A 17122-nucleotide genomic window follows, 5' to 3' on the forward strand; every position below is an offset into this window, starting at 1 on the left:
GCAAAGCTAAGGAACAAACTGCAGGTTGACTGGCAGTTCAAAGCCTCAAAGTCTCTCTGGAGCCTTTTTCTCTGGAAAAATGACATTGCCTGTGATTCATCCATCAGGGCTTTATGTAACCTGATGGCATTTCACTTCACTATCCGTCAATCCACGAGGATCTTGGGGTGTGGCAGTGTGATTTGCGTGCAGAGATGCCACGAGGTCAGAGGCTAAAGGTGACACCCCTGGACTCAGCTCAGTCCTAAAAGGTGTGAGACATCTGAGGGGAGATGCAGGATCTTTTGGGAATCAGGCACCTGTGAGCAGGGCTTTTCCGCAAACATCTCATTTCTAAAGCACGGGAAATTTTCCTAGGATCCCCTGAAATAGATCCTCTTCCTCAGAAAGATTAAAGTTGCATGAAATATACATCCTCTTTTGGCAACAAAAATTAAAGTGCTGTCTTCAATAACAGTGTAGCTTTAAGAGTTTCTGATAAAAAATACCTCTCCTCTATGGTGATAATTTCTACAGTTCTTTCAACAGTGGCTTTTTTAGCTTCTACAAATTGTTATGAGTGTTATAAAAGGCAGCAGGATGATGTATGACTTAAAGCAGTGGGCTGTAGTGATCCACAGCACCATGAAGATTATGCCTGCTTATGACAACATCCTAGAAAATGGTTTAAAAATGTGTTAACCCCTTGTTTACATGAAGTATGAAATCTACTGTTGACATGAAATTATGTATGACATTACTCATTTTTATATATATTATTTTTATATATATTTTATATATGTCATTGCTCATTTTTAAACACAATAACACTGAGCACGAACAAAATTGTAATAAGTATGTGGGGATGTGATAGCTCTCTAAAATGAAAAGAGCCATTTGCAGCCCATGGGAACTCTGTGAAAATTAACAAAATCAAGCCTTCAGTCACCAGAATCATGGTCACTAGACAGAGTGGAAATGTGTAGGAATCCTGGCGAAATAAATTAATAATAATAATAATAACTTAAAGACTACCTATGCAGACAGTAGTTTATGTAGGAGAAGATACTCTGAAATCAAAAGCAGAATTGAAGATACCCACTCTAAATGTACAGTAGGAATCCAACACCTATGGATTTTAAAGACACTTCTCCTGAGGTCTGTGTCTCTCTGCTGCCCTGCACAAGGCTCTTTTCTCAATCAAATGCTTTCGTAAGGTGACTTTTCAACTTTTTCCCATTGAAATGTTATCCTTCATTGGCACAATGTGTCAATATGAAATTGTTTCATAGGCTCCAGAGCCTCATTTTTCCCTCCCCTCACAATAACACCATGCTTTAAATTTTCCACTGGGTGTTTGGCTCAATAACCATTTATTGCAAAAAACCACCACCTTTTGGACTAGCCATGTCACTTGTAGCTGCTAAATTATTTGTGAGAGCTCACATTTAAGTACTGACTTTTCCACACCTTTCCTGAATTCTGTTATTGAGGATGAGCTCAGCCAAAAGTGGATTTGCTGCTAAATGGAAGGAAACAGCAATATTTGGTGTAAAAGCCACTCCCAAAACAGACCAAAAGTCCACTACATGTATTCAGATGCATATGCTAAACTTCCAATGAATTTTTAACGACTTCTTACAGTAGAAAGCCAGTTCCATGTAGCTCTTCATGTTACCTGTGCTTAGCAAAGGCTTTTCTCATCCCCGAGCAGAATGAAAAGGTCAGCTCTTGCACTCACACACAGTGATTCAAACATGCTGCAAATCCAGCCCTGCTGCACTTCTTCTTGAAGAAGGGCTATCTTCTTTTGCAGCTACGTGTGATGCCATGCCATAAATAAGTTAATTAATGTTTCATGGTATTGGCAACGTAAATTCTCCTACGTCAGCTCACAGACTGCATCTACCCTTGGTGAAAAATTATTACCAACATGACTGATTCTCAGTTCAGCACAAGGCTTCTTTTGAAACAGCAGGGAAAATGCCACTATTAATAGCAGAGCTGTCAAGACAGCATCATCTGAAAGACTCAGAGTGTTTCAAGACAAAGCCAGGTTGTCATTCTCTTGCAGCAGTTTGCAGAGAAGGAAAAAAAAAAAGTGGGATAGTTTAAAAGTGGGATAGTTTAAAAGGAAACTTTGTTAAAACTTAGGCACTGCCTCAGGTATGGAGGGCTAACATGAATTGTGTGGAATTCTTTTGGAAACCATCAGTTTCTCTAAGAGGTGACTGATTTCCTTTGCTTTGCATTTCCCAGTGATTCACCTGCAGGGGAAGAAGTCTGGGGAGCACAGAGGGTGGTTCCTGGCCCCACTGCACCTTCTGCAGGTGTCTGTGCTCTTCATCAAAGATGCTGGGGTGGGGAGGAAAGGGTGGGGAGTTCTCACAGTTACTAAATCAGAAACAGCACTTCTACACATGCCTAATTCCTCTCTTTTTCCCCCTATCAGGACCATTTAGGGAGACTTCATTCTGTCATTTAATAGCTATGGGGTGGCCTAATTGAGGCCTTCCAGGACCCGAAAGGAGCCCACAAGAAAGATGGAGAGAGATTATTCACAAAAGTATGGAATGCCAGGACATGGGGGAGTGGCTTCACACTGACACAGAGTAGGTTGACATGGGATATTAGGGAGAAATTGTTCCCTGGGAGGGTGGTGAGGCACTGGGACAGGGTACCCAGAGAAGTTATGGATGCTCCATCCCTGGAAGTGTCCCAGGCCAGGCTGGATGGGACTCTGAGCAGTCTGGGACAGTGGAAGATGTTCCTGCCCATGGCAGGGGGTTGGAATTGGATGATTTTTAATGTCCCTTCCAACCCAGGCCATTCTATGATTCTATAATTCAATATATTCACCCTGCCCTTCCTTTCAGCAAGGCTTTTTGTTCTGCTTTGAAGTACACATGAATACAACACGTTAGAGAACTCCCTGTGCTATTGCAGAAGTGGCAGGTATACATTCCAGCAAGATCTTGGAAACCTGAACATCTTTTTATACATTAATTGCTACAGAAAGTGACCGAGGAGAATTAGCACAGCAGGAAGAAATGGGTGACTCAGTTTACCAGAAAGGAAGAACAGCATTTCTATTCCATATTCATATTTACCATCAGCACTGTTTAGAGCCCTTGAGAGTGACATTGGTAACCAAAAGGGAGTCCTGCTTTTGCTTTTAACTTCTGGAAACAGGGGAAAAGAAAATCCACAATTCAAACCTTCTGTTGTATTCAAAGGTAAATTGTGGTATGCAATTAAAACTCTATAAACTGTAAGTAAGAACAGCATAGGAACTACAACTCCCCAGCCACTGGGCTGTCAGTTCTGCCTTTTCTGATCTAAACATGGAGTTTATTTCCCTGCTGGAGGGATTCCCAGCCACAGGCACTGATTCAGCACAAGCTGCTGAGCTCACTCTCACAGCAATCATTAGCCAGAGTCCTTTCAGGCCACGTCATTGCTCTGCCAATGGCGTGAGCTGAGTAACAAAATACATCACAAAAGTCGGTTTAAAATACTCCTGTCTACCCAAATTACTCCTTTTCATTTGCTCATCAATCCCATGGATGGACACTGTTTATTTCTGAATCATCTTTTTTTCCTCTGGGGGAGAAATGAGTAACTTTCCACCTCTTACCTCTCAGCTGCTTCTTACATATTTCTTCCTCAGGTTTAACATCACTTTTGGGACCAACAGGAACAGCTCTTTGTATTTTTATCAGCACTGGAATGGCCCACATGCAACAGGGGTAACAAAGAAAGTTGTGCTAGCAAATGCATACTTGATAAAACACTATTTGAACAAAGCAGTTACAGCTTAAGTGCTAACAGTAGAAAATTACATCTCACACACACCAGAAAGTACAAACATGGCAGTACTCAACAACACAGCACCAAGCAAGAAACACTGGGAAGAGAGCACTATAGCCAAAATTTTCAGACTTTGCCATCCAAATGTAAAAATTTAGGGAACAATCACGGTTCCTATCAGTGTCACTTGTCTAGAGTGATTTTCCACTCCCTCTGATGTTCCACGTGGTTTTTAGCTCACAGAATTCACAGAATTACTAGGTTGGAAGAGACCACCTAGTTACAATAGTGTCCTGACAGCCACGTTGATGAATGTCAATCCTGGATATTTCAGGACCTCTACAATGACAGCAGAAAACCTGATTTACTCTTCCAATTTCAGATTTGGCCATATAGGGTACTTTGACATTTTCAGAGGTGCTGACACTATCAGTGAACTCATTTTCATGCTTTATTTTTGGTTTGTTCTTTGGGTTGTTTTTTTTTTTGTTGTTTTTTTTTTTTTTTTTTTGCTTTACTTTTAATTTAAAAAGAGTGAAAGACTACTAAAATTGCTATAAGCAATTGCATTAAACATTGTGCTCAGCTCACATAACAGCTACAAGCTGTGACACAGGCACAGTTCTGTGTCATTACTGGAATGTTTACACTGATGGTAATGCTGCTGCTGTTCTGATTGCTGGTTTATTCAAAAAACTGAAATAAGTATTGAAATAGTTGAAATTGAAGGTTAATGACTAAACCTTTCCTTTTCCCATTTCAATACAACAGGCCAACTAATCCACAAGTTATTCACACACTTCTAGCTCCTGGTAGCTGAGCAACAGGGTGATTTGCTGGAGGCATCTGCCTGACACAGCTGGGCAAGTGCCTGCACCAGGGAACGTGGCTCTGACCCTCCCAAATGGGGGAGACACACCCATGAGCAAGAGTCTTAACGTGTTTTATTAATGTTATTAAGCAGATGTAGAACTCAGCTATTAGAAGGGGGAACCAGCTGCCCAGAACAGCCTAAGGAAAAGGCAAATGGGAGAAAGAAGGAGACAACCTTCAATCCCAGGCACTGAGCACATAAGAATGTTGAAGCACCCCTGGTGGAATTAATTTCATTTGCATTTCAACACCCACAGGGTAAACACCTGCACCTGAGCCAGTCACCCAAGGCTGCTTTTGGAGGCAAGAAGGAGAAAGAGGCACAGCCCATCTAAGCTGGCTTAGACTCCTGCACTGGGAACAGGCACTGGGGTGGTCTCTGTTCACCTGGCATTCAGTGACCTGACATTCAGGTCCCACACGTCCTGGGGGGACAGGACAGCAGCAGACCCCTGGGACAAGGCTGGTTCCCTGTTCCTCTGCTGCCAGGGCAGAGCATGGGCAGCATTTTGCAGTCCCAGACACTGTGTAGGCAGCTTTCAGAAGGACTCAGGGAACTGGGAAAACATGTCTTCTGGATTTGGATTGTTTCTGAACCTCAGCTCTGGTGTCACCCTCAAATAGGCACAATTCATTAAACAAATCTTTGCATGAAGATTTAAATATTTTAGTATAAATATCTAAAATTACCATTACTACTCAGAATAGAGGTGATCACAGATTTCTTTAATGAGGACACTTGTTTTTCTTTTTACTTAGGCTGATACAACACATGTCAGAGAACTCTATGTTGTCAACAGCTAAATGCTGTCATGCACAAGAATAAAGGGTTTTTCCTAAGATCAAGGTTAAGGAACTTTGTCAGTGGCAAAAATAGCTTTCCAACCAATCCTTGAATGGCACTGCCTGTGAAGTATTTAGTGCCAGCCTCCTGAAATTCGAGTTATGAACTGTTCTGCTGTCAAAGAGATTCCACAATTTAATATTCCATTCCTGCTTGTGGAGGAAAACACTACTCCTGCTTAAGAGGACTTGCAGCAGGAGCTGCAAAACCTTACTTTTGTTAACTTTACATGTGACTAATTGCTGGATAGACTTCTTGCTGACCCTGCCAAGATGCTGTGCAGCCCAGGAGGCTGGCAATGCTCCTGGGACATCATGAGCCCACTTTCACTGCCACAATGCCCTCTCTTGCCTTTCTGTTCTTCCCTCAAAGCACTTGTGGCTCCCCCCCAGTCTACTTTGCAGGACAGCTGCAATTAGAATTTGGGATCAATATTTGTTTGAAAATTGATATTTCATTTTATTTCTCTCAAGCCATAGCTTGATTCAAGTTAGATACAGAAACCACTCACTTAGATGCCTTAAAACAAGAGATTCTGAGTATTGAGTGAAGTCTTTTAAAATCTTAAACACAAACTTATCTATCCATTGCTTTTCAGGATTTGAAACATCTCTCACATGGGCTAAGCATAAAGACCACTGCTGAGTGTCAGTGGCACACAGATCTCTTTCCACCCAGGAAAAAGCACAATAAGGCATTTTCAAGTTCAATATCCAAGCAGGGAAGATTGGCTGATGTCAATCCCCAGGCAGAGTACCTGTATAATTGTTTTTCAGCACAATACAATCACTGTAAAAGGGGTTTAATCATGCCTTCATTCCAGAGGAGTGAAATTGCCACAGTGAAATTAACACCAGAATGTTATTTCATCATAGTCAAATTCTACAGTGAGTCTTTGGAGAAATAAACTTGTTTCAGATGTTGTACAGAACTTACTGTCATGGTGAAGATAAGAATACTGCACTTACTTCTCTTACACTGGGACTGTCCATCCAGAGAGGAAATAACAGGAACCTGGTGAAAAGAAGTATATGATCATATAAAAACAGAGAAAAAAATATCCAGCAGTAACACCCTTAAAAAATTTTTAAAAAATTAAAAAAAAAAAAAACAACCACAACACACGAAAAACCCCAAAGCAACATCTACAACAATCAACGAAATATTTGGTCACTTTCTAGAGCCTCATTTGCAGACTGTTGTAATGAAGTGGAGGAGCTACTATCCCAGCTAAATACTCCTTCTGTATTCACCTCGAGTAGCCTGAAGTGAGCCAGCACTGGAACTGGAGCCATTGCAAGGAAAATCTGCTACTACAGACTAAACCAACACAGAAGGGGGTTCCCAGCTCGGGCAGTGCCCTTGGCACTGAAGCAGCTCTGAGCTCTGAATTTGTGTTCTTGGGGCTAGAAAAGATGCACATGGTAACTTCTTATCACAGAGAAGTTTTGCTCAGCTCTTGTGCCAGACCCTTGTCCTTTATAAAGGATTAACAGTCTGTTTTCCAAAGGCATTGGGTTACCTAGCAGAAACTGAGGAAACAGAGGAGGAAAAAAATTGATTTGCCTAATTTCCACTGAAATCAGAGATAAATGGTTCTAATCCGTATCCTTGGAAATCTGCAATTAGGTAATTCATTAACACTGGATTTAGTCTAATAAAAGCTGTACATTTTTCCCTGAACCATACTCAATGCGTACTAGAGAAATAAATTTGCACAAGTAGTTTTATTCTGACATTTCCTGGCTTTTTACTCCAAGTCTTTGCCTTCAGAAAAGTATTAATTGACTCAATTTTCACGCGTGACAAAGAATCCACCTGTGTTAGTAGAACATGAGATTTCACATTCATAGTGACAGAATTTTCATTCACATTTAGACCTGACTGGAAAATGTACATGATTTCTACCATATTACCCTGAATGATAACCCTAGCTGTCAATTTAAACAACTTTCACTCTTATTTGTCACACAGCTTTTCTCCCTTCAGACACCTTTTCTTCCTTTATATATCCTGCAGCAAACCTCCACGATTTTAACTCTTCCACCTCTTCTGACACGTTTTTCTTCATTTCAATCCCCAGTGGCCTGGCGTTTCATTTGCTCTGTAACTTTTGTTACCTGATTCAGCCCTGGAAAACACCCACAGGGAATATTACCTCAGCGGCTCATCAGAGCTGTAAAACCGAGGCTACACTGCTGATGTGCAGGATGCTGCTGCAGCACCTTCAGCAGGGCATTCTGCAGAGAGCAGGTGAATACCTCCTGATGCACTAGTGCAACAATGACCCACCTGCCTCTGCTCCTCTCCGGGGCACCTTCTGTCTACAGGCACTGGAACTAGCGACAGTCTCCCTGTGCTGCCTGATGTCAGAGCTGAGAAAGGTGTCAAGGATATATAAGAGCCAGAAAGGAAGGGGGGAAAGGATGCTCCAGAGCTAGATGCAAGCGTGGAATTGTTGCATGCACACTTCTTGCTAACCAAGAGGGCTCGCTGCCTTCTCCAGACAGCTCCGTGGCCACAAAAAGGTAAATAATTTCTCTTTCTTCTTACTTTACCTGCGGTGCAACAGATGTGCTTTAAAAAGCACAATATTATTAATCAAGAGCATTTTTCAGGAAAAGGATAAGACAACTTTAAGGTAAACTGCACTGGGGACCAGAATTTGAGACTGGGATGTGTGAGGAAATGCCAACCAGAGCTAAGGGATAGGATTGAAACTACTGGATGGAAAATGAGCATTTACTGCTGAGAGCTATATTCCTGAAAATGAGTTGTGTCACTAAACTTGAGGGGATCATTTTTCTCTCTCCAGCCTGTGAAAAAGACTAGCTGCTCTTGATTTAGGACAGAATGGGCATCAATAACAGGACATGCTGAGGAGTATTTGGGTTAGCTTTCGGTTTTGAATCATTGTTCTTTGCAGAAAGTTTGGCAGGAAAGATGTGCAACCTAAAGCTGCCAGTTTTCTTCATTGCACTTTCTGTCGCTCTGAGCTGTTTGGAAGCTACACCTATTGAGAGGTGAGTAACAAACAATCATGTTTATTTCTCTTTAGGGAAAAGGGTGTTCACATTATTGCATGAGTTGCTTTTGCTTTCATGTTTCAAATGCTATAAAAATAGAATTATTCAAGCTCCGTGTTTTATTGTTGTTCAAAGATTACTGTCTGTGGCTGATGATCTATCTGATGGTGCTTCCAAGAGACAAGGATGGATGTTGCCTGCAATGTCACAGAATACACTCTCAGGACTTAGTGAGGAAATGCCAGAACAACCAGCAGCAAAGACAAAAAGGTATTGATTTTCCCTTGTTTCTTCCAGCCATATCAGACTGAACCATGGAGCAAACTTTGTTCCAGTGGTATCCTGCTATCTGAGAGACTTCAGCTGTTTTTCTCAAAAAAAAAGAGATTAAAATATCCTTCTACCAAATAGAGGTTGCCTGTAAGCATAAAGATCAGCTTTTCTGTAACATAAAGATCAAAGCATTCAGGGTAGAAAGTGAAATCCAGGGACAAAGTTACAAATCATTTAATCACTTTGCAATTATAACACTTTCATAAATTACAAAGGCTGCAAAGAGTACATTACCTTGAGGAGAAAGGTGTATTCCGTAAGTGCCTTCCTTTTTAAAAATTTGTCAGATTTCCAAGCCTGAAGAGGAAAAAAAAAAAGAAAACATACCCTTCTTAATAATACTACTGCTCTGCTAGAATGGAATTATTTTATAGTATAAATGCTTTCAGTAATTAAGCAATTTTAAAATCACAGAATTAAATATTAATTTAATCACGGGAAGAAGGAAAAGAAAAAATTGTTTCTGATGGAATTTCACTTGTCTGAAACACATTCTAATTTACAAATTCATAAGTTCAATTTCAGGCAACTTTTTAATGAATAAAAACCATTTCAAGATTTATTAGCAATTTGTACTAAAAGATAAGCAGCACTGAACTATTCTACTTTTCACAGAATCACCAAGGTGGGAAGAGAGCTTGAGGCTCATCTAGTTTGGTCAGGCTTTTGAGTGAATTTCTTTCAATGACAATTCTGTTACAGATCAATTCAATAAATACATATGTATATATAGTTGCCTGTTCCTCTCTCTTTGAATATATATTTTAAAAATACTATTACGTGACAAATTTTATACCTTCCAAAGTATTTTTAGAACAGAGACGAAGTTCTCACATTTTTACAGCTATCACTTAAAAAATAAATACAACCCCTCCAAAATAACTGTAATATTCAAACACAAGGCATCACCTTGAGGGGTGTGGTGTGCCTTATCTGCTTTCCTGGGCATGAGATAGAAACCCAGCAGCTCCAGTAAGGGCTGGAGTTTTCAACTTGATTTTGTAGCTTTAATGGAAAAGAGAATTCTGCCTCCACAAACAAAGCAGGAGTTCTGGGAGAACCAGCTGCTCTTTGAACCTTGTATGTTAAAGGCTTGATTGAAACCAGTAGAAACACCCATGAAAGTCAATGAGAGGTTATATAAAGCCCCTGTCCAACAATTTTCTTTTAATGCAATTACACATTTAAAATATTAATTGCTAAAAAATTGCTGCATGTCTACTAATGAAGACCCAGTGTAATACAGACATTCCTTTCACAGCTGCTCTTCTACTTGGATTCTCAGATCAATACAAATAACTTCAAAGTTTATATGACATTTCAGTTGATAGTTTTAATAATCAGTAAGCAAAGGAACTTATTGGTAACTGCTCAGAATTTGAAACTGGGATAGTGTTGCTCTTCACAGCAAATTTGAGCCACAAAGTGGTGTCTAACTCATGCCATATCAGCATGAAGAAATCCAAGAAAATAAGCAATAACTCAGTAGGCAATCTCAGCAAGCAAGCATTTCTGTCTGAAGGAGCAACACAGCAGTCTCAGGAACAAATCTTAAAACCCAAGCTCTCTCAAGCTAACCATTTTATTACTATTAAAAAAAAAGCATTCATGCTACATAAATTTCACATGGAGTACTGTAAATGGTCTGTTGGTACAGATCATAAGATGTTACTTTTAAATACAGATTCCTCCTTGAACATTCTTTTCAAAGTACCATTCAGCAAAGGATTATCTCTCACAACAGAACTTCCGAGCTGCTGGTGTTCCAAAAAAGATGTGGCAGTTTGGTCAGAGCTTAGTGCTAGAGAGACAGGGCTAAAGAGCATCCTAAGGGGTACTGCTGCCTCTGATGAGGTGTGGTGCAGAGGGGAGAAAGCCCTGGGGTTCAGCCCCCGTGGTGTGAACTGGAATATTACCTGTCACTCCAGTGAGAGCAGGAGATGATTCTGTGCAAGCACGAGAACTAAATGAATGCTAGTGATCATCATTGTGTTAGTAATCCTCATGATATCAGCAAGAGCTCTAAATAGATTTAGAAGTTCAGCTGAAAGTTAAACATTTAGTCATTGCTTTCACTTAGTGTCTTACCTATACTATCATTACAGGTTTTCTGGGTGTCATAAACTGCTGTGCAGGATATCAATAAAAACGACATATGACTGTTCAGGTCTCTGCATTTGAATAAGCCCCATCATTAAAGCTGATAATAGCACCCAGCACAAGGATTTTTTTCAGGCACAAAGTAGGTGGTGGGAAGATTCTAATGTTCCTGTATTTGTGCACACACTAAAAGAACTCCCACATTAGCAGAGCTGAAGTGGCTCTGAGGAGCGCCACACTTGGTTGTTGCATTCATATTTTCTGAAAAATCCCTTTGCCCAGGCTTTTCTCCTGGAAAGCTGAGAAGCCTCAGAGAAAAAGGAAAACAAATTCTTATCCCATTTGCTTCTCCTGTGGTGGGCTCACATGTGAAATGGGTTTGGAGATTTTTTTATGCAACTGGTGATTGTTTCATTGGTTTCATGTGAATTGTTTTGACTTATTGGCCAATAAGGATCCAGCTGTGTCGAGGCTCTGTTAAGAGTCACGAGTTTTCATTATTATCTTTTAGCCTTCTGTAAGTATCCTTTCTGTATTATTTAGTATAGTTTTAGTATAGCATTCTTTAATATAATATAGTTTCTTAAAATAATTAATTAGCCTTCTGAGAACATGGAGTCAGCTTCCTCGTTCCTTCTTTGGTGTGAAAAACACCAATCACTTGTTTTTAAAATTTTTAAAAGTTTCATTGTAATAAAATGGTTATAACAATAGTAATATAATTTGAACAATTGAGATTAGGACAATATGAGACAATAAAAACAAAGAGATACAGACATACGGGTACCTTTTTCTGGGCAACACAAGCCTGAAAAAGGACACTTGTTAACAGAGGATTAACCCTTAAAAACAATTGCCTGTTGCATATTCATACACCTCATATATGATACATAAATTCCATTCAAACACAGGACTTTGTCTGGTAATCATCAACTTCTTCTCTTAATCCTAATGGCATCTTTTTGACTGAACAAGGCAGGAAGAAGTTTGTTTCTCCTGGTAAAAGTGCAATACATTCTCTTTCTCTGAAAGATTTAGGTGTCCTGCAGCCACCATCCACTGGGAGCCTCATTCCTTTCTACAAATAAAATATTTCATATACATGGTTCCTATTTTAACTACAAAAGTTACCTTTTAACTATGAAACCACACTTACCATACTGTTAAAATGTTAATACAGCATAACTTTCTAACATAACACGTATAATACTAATTTTTTAATGTTTGCGAAAAGCCATCATAAAATACGCATTTTTCACACTTCGCCTGGGGGAAACTCAAGTACAATATTCGATTGGCTTAACCTTGGCTCTGTCTCTGCCCCACCTTGGCAGGCACCAGGTGCAGAAGAGGAAATGCAACACGGCCACGTGCGTGACCCAGCGCCTGGCCGATTTCCTGGTGCGCTCCAGCGGCAGCGTGGGCGCCCTGTATCCCCCCACCAACGTGGGCTCCAACACCTACGGCAAGAGGGACACGCCAGGGCTGCCAGGCACGGAGCCCCACGGCCACGCGCGGCTCTAGGCCGCCGTGGAGAAGCTGTTTTTGATGTCTCAGCAACCTCCTGGTGGTTTATCACTTGTACAGTCTTAGCAGTGCCTTGTTTTCCCTGCGTGTGTGTGATTTATGTTCACTGTGCACGTGCCATGACATGCACAGGCAACTCTCTCGAGCTCCAGAAACCTGCTTGGTAAATCCCTTTGTAAAAATCCGCCATGATAATAAATGGAAAAGTAATTGCAACAAGGTTTTTTTAATCATCATCATTATTATTATTAAAAGGATGAAAAAATAACCCATGATGTGTATGTCTTTATAAAGTTCCTAATTGAAGAAGAACAAATGTTCTTAGTTAAACAAGAACAAATTAATTAACAAGAACAAATATGGTCTTAACAAGGAACAACAAATATCAGAATGCTAGCAAAAGTGATGTCCTAATGAAAGTAAAACAGAGGAATCTTCTGATCCTGAAACATCTACAGCACCTTGTTTTGTGCAGCTGCAGGAGCAGCTAGATGACAAAAGATGCTGCACTGTGTACTATGATCACAGAATTATGCAGTTTCCTGACTGGTCTGTGTTCACTATAACAAACAAGCAAAGAAACTGGTCTTGCAGCACAGACTTCTGTGCCTACGCTAAGAATTTGCATTTCTTATGTAAAAGATGGTATCAGTAAAATCTAATCACAGTGATTGCTTTTAAATACGACTAAGATAAAGCTCTGATAACAATCTAGCAGAAACTCCAGCCCCTGGGCATCCCTTTCCTTGAACCAGAGTAACAAAGGGAAAAGAAAAAAACAATGAGTAGTTCAAGAACCAAAATGCTTCATAGAAACTCAGTAATTTTTTTCACTGGCATACTTACATTGCTACCAAAATCCAGGGAAAATATTTCACAGATGAGCAGACCTTAATGAGAACCTAACAGTATTATTTTCTCCTATCTCAGCCCAGAATCAGTGCAGGCTTAAAAACCTTTTAAATCCTTTAAATTGTTAAGCAAATTTTGATAGAGGTGGCATCCTATATCACAGAAATTCCTGGTTTGCCCACACTTCCTCAGTGAAGGGCTCACTGTCATCTGAATAAACATTGTTGTCCAATTATAAAAAACATTCAGCAGAACCTTAGTCATGGAGAAGCAAAGGAAAGTTTAATTACTGCCTTCAGTTGGTTTGTTTCTGTTATAAAGTATACCTCCAAATAGAAACAATTTTGCTAAATTTATTGTTAAATGGCATATTCACTTCATTTCAAAAAAAAAACCACATGGGAATAAAAATTACTGCACAGGATTCCTACTGTAACAGTGTTACTAATTACCCTCTTCATTGAGGAAAGTTTCAACCTTCATTAATGTTCTAATTAATGACATCAATCCTGAATTTTATTGAGAAAACCATTTTTATATGGCATTAAAGTTGTCTAATATTTCTGCCAGCTTGAAATGCTTTCCATCCCAGTTACTTTTGAGTTATGCTGCACACACACTGTGTGCCTAATTTGTGTTTCAGTTAGAATATTTATGTTTCAGAACACCAATAAAGTGAGAGGAGGGCTCTGGAGTGTTTGTGCAGAGGAGTCCCCAGGTGGAGCCTTCCCCGGGGGTGGGTGCTGATCTCTGCTGATCCCAGCCTGGAATATGGGCAATGCTTTATGCACTAGCTTTTGTATTTTTAGCCACGTCTGACAAACAAAACCCCAGCAAAGCACAGGCTGCCCATGCACAGGGCAACTGGGGACATTAATTTCTGCCTTCTTCATTCCTGAATCTGCAGGATTTGACACCAGCATCTGTCAAACCATTCCAGAAACACTGAAAGACAGAACTCCCATCCCAAATTCAGTGATACCACAGAGAGAGAAGAGGGACCATCTCACCTGTCCCCAGCTCCTCTGTGTCTAACCTGCTGCCAGTGCTCCCCTGCAATCTGGTGAAGGAAAACAACATCTTCCCATTCACCCCAGCTTAGACATCTATTTAAGGATGGGATTAATCACACCTGAAGTGCCTCTATTTCTTCCCTGATGATAGAGAGCGTCTAGACAATTAGCTGAAAACGAGCACTTAACTTTCAGATAACTGGAGTTAGGTGACAGCAATCTCATCTGCATTTGGTATCAACTGCTCAAACTAAAATCAAAGGGAAAAATTTGGCAAAAAACCCACACCACCAACACCTCAGAGTCAAAACCACCTTTCACTCTGAGCTAGGTTGGTTAATTCATCAGCCAGAGCAGCCTGAGAAACTTCCTGCAGTGAAACTTGTTTTCCCTCCCCCAGATTCCCTGGAGAACACAGCTCTGCTCCCCTTCCTGCTGCTGTTGCACTTGTGCCTCTCAGAGAAGAAGGATCTAGCCATAGCAAGCCTGGATACAAGCACAATCCTGAGCAGATGAGCAAGGAAAAGAATGGATTTTAAAGGGAATAAAAAATAACAATTAATTAATAATAAGCATTTAAGCATTGTTTCATCAGCTCTGCAAACAGCATAACCAGAATTTGCAGAATATTTAAGTAAAAAAATAAGTGCCTCTGTGCTTTTTTTTAAATCCCAATATGTATTTCTCAGCTTCCTCAGGGATGTAAATATTACTTGAGAATCCAGCCTTACATACCTTGGGTTCTTTTTCAATTAATCTGGATTCCCTACATCCTTCAGACAACATGCAAGCAAACAGAAAATACAAAAGAGGAAAATTAAGAATACAGACAACGTGATAAACATGGCTATATTCCCTTTAAAAATTACTAAACCTCTGCTTTTTTAGTATGTTTTATGAAATTGTGTTTAAAAACAAAACAGAATAAGGACATAATATTGAATTTCACTAAATGAGAAAGGGAAGAGTAAAAGTCATCAAACAAGCAGAAGGATTGTTAAAAAAAAAAGATTGCAGGAACATGAAGAATGTTTTAAATGGAGTAGTGGGCCCTAGGGTCTAATATTTCTTAGGAACTATGACAGCTTCATAAAAGACAGGATTTAGATTTTCTCCTGATGAATAGAGTTGAGGAAAGAAATTGATTTCACTTGTAAAAGCTTAGGCTAAAACTAAGAAAGCACACAATATTCATGAAACATAAAATGTATTTTACTGAACAGCAAATTTGGAATTAATAGTTTCAATTAATATGAAACAAATTGGCTATTTTCCAAACAAATAAGTCTCTTGATGAGAGTTTTAAACACCAGGATGACAAAGCTTCCATTTACTGGGAAGCTTTAATTTAATGGGATTAGTTATTAGAATTTTACTGAATGGCTTTCACTGGTTGGAAGGTAATATATTGATACCCTGAATAAAATTCTTTTCCTGCACTGAGTATCTTCAGCCTCTAGACTGATGCTGGCTTTGAGCCACGGAGCTTGGCTTGACAAATTTACAAACACAGTTTGGCAGGTGTGCTGGGCTCCTTGCTCCCAGTGACAAGGTTGTTTTATTAATTTTGTTAATTTTGATCACGGAAAAGGGGCAGCTCTGCATTCCCCCTGCAGTGCAACGAGCAAAAAGCTGGGCTGAGGAGTGGCACCTCTCCCTGCCCTGCACAGAGTAATGGCTGCAGTCACACGAAACTGAACTCTCTATGGGAGGTGACAACTTCTGCCACAATCATCCTGCTCTGTTCTTCTGTTATCTCTGTTTTCCCATGCTCAGAAAAAAATCCCACACTGAAAAACAAAATATTTTCGTGGAGCTGTGTAAGGCTCCAGAGCCAGATTCAAACTCAGAGCTGAAATCCACCAATTAAACTCAGTTTAGGAACAAAAATCTGGATTCTCTAGCTTTCCTGAAAACTTTAGACAAATTGGTTTCCATCTGCAATTGCTGTGAAAACTATTTATCCTTTATCAGATTCAGTTAAGAATTCTTTCTCTAACTAAAACCTATCTTAAAATCTTAAAAAAAAAATGTTAAGAAAACAGTCTCAAACTAGGAATCATACACGACATGAATGTTAAAAGTCATGTCATCAAAAGCTCACTAAAGAACAAGACAGTGATGATAAAACAATAGTTAAAATTGCTGTTCATTGTGCAAAAAATTGTCTCCTTGAATGCTAAAACATCTGAATAAAAAGAAAAAACTCAAATGCACTTTAAGCCTAACAATAGAGCTGACTAGAGTAACAATCATGCCATAAAGTCACTATTTCCTAGAAATGCTTTTAAAAATACAAAATAGGTTTAATTATTCAAACTAAGAATCTTAGATCTGCCCCTACTATAATAATTTTTTCCTCTCCACCTTAAAAAACTCTTTTTGATCCTGCATTAGAGACAATTAAACTGTTTCTTACAGGCTCTTTTACAATATCCTTAATGTAAATAATTATAGAACAGGGAACATGACATCTGCTACAGGACAGCTAGAGATACTTATTATTTTGCTTTTCAAAAGGGATTAATATACTGGGATGTATCAAAATAAGTGGAGTTGTAATAAATAATTACACAAGTGAATTTAAATACCTGGAATCAATTTTAAATCCTCAATAGGATTACAATAGCATTAAGCCCAAACATGCTTATTATTATTTACACTCCCAACAGAGGCAAATCAGTTTTTTTTCCCAAATAGAATCAGTCCTTATTCATTAACAGCCCCTTTGGAAGGAGTCAAAGTGGGACTTGCTTCCACTGGGG

General features: G+C 39.5%; 2 protein-coding genes across 10 annotated transcripts in view; one reads left to right on the forward strand and one right to left on the reverse strand.

Moving 5' to 3' along the window:
* The window catches only part of LOC135301154 (solute carrier organic anion transporter family member 1A2-like), a 43585-nt gene that overhangs the window by 20678 nt on the left and 5785 nt on the right, over positions 1–17122 (reverse strand). Inside the window, exons 1-4 of one of the 9 annotated variants that reach the window (XM_064421451.1) lie at positions 14355–14610; positions 9100–9162; positions 7799–7881; positions 6475–6520 (exon numbers count right to left, since the gene is read on the reverse strand). In XM_064421451.1, coding sequence (XP_064277521.1) covers positions 6475–6498 — 24 coding nt within the window. In that variant the 5' untranslated portion in view covers positions 6499–6520; positions 7799–7881; positions 9100–9162; positions 14355–14610. Of the gene's footprint in view, positions 1–3616; positions 3704–6474; positions 6521–6759; positions 6945–7798; positions 7889–9099; positions 9163–14354; positions 14614–17122 lie in introns of those variants that run through there. The other 8 variants (XM_064421452.1, XM_064421456.1, XM_064421455.1 and 5 more) reach the window with 8 other exon arrangements.
* IAPP (islet amyloid polypeptide) lies at positions 7895–12761 on the forward strand. Its single transcript, XM_064421457.1, has 4 exons — positions 7895–8034; positions 8433–8529; positions 8668–8802; positions 12300–12761. Exons 2-4 carry the CDS (start codon positions 8450–8452, stop codon positions 12487–12489), a joined length of 405 nt encoding a protein of 134 aa, XP_064277527.1. The 5' UTR covers positions 7895–8034; positions 8433–8449; the 3' UTR covers positions 12490–12761.

The sequence above is a fragment of the Passer domesticus genome, chromosome 5 (assembly GCF_036417665.1).
Source record: "Passer domesticus isolate bPasDom1 chromosome 5, bPasDom1.hap1, whole genome shotgun sequence".
Classification (NCBI taxonomy): Eukaryota; Metazoa; Chordata; class Aves; order Passeriformes; family Passeridae; genus Passer; species Passer domesticus.

Bases quoted from the DNA above. Each gene is read 5' to 3' on its own strand.
- IAPP (XM_064421457.1), top strand. From the start codon at position 8,450: ATGTGCAACCTAAAGCTGCCAGTTTTCTTCATTGCACTTTCTGTCGCT. The intron at 8,530-8,667 runs GTGAGTAACAAA...TGTTGTTCAAAG, and splicing joins GAAGCTACACCTATTGAGAG to ATTACTGTCTGTGGCTGATG. The intron at 8,803-12,299 runs GTATTGATTTTC...CCACCTTGGCAG, and splicing joins CCAGCAGCAAAGACAAAAAG to GCACCAGGTGCAGAAGAGGA.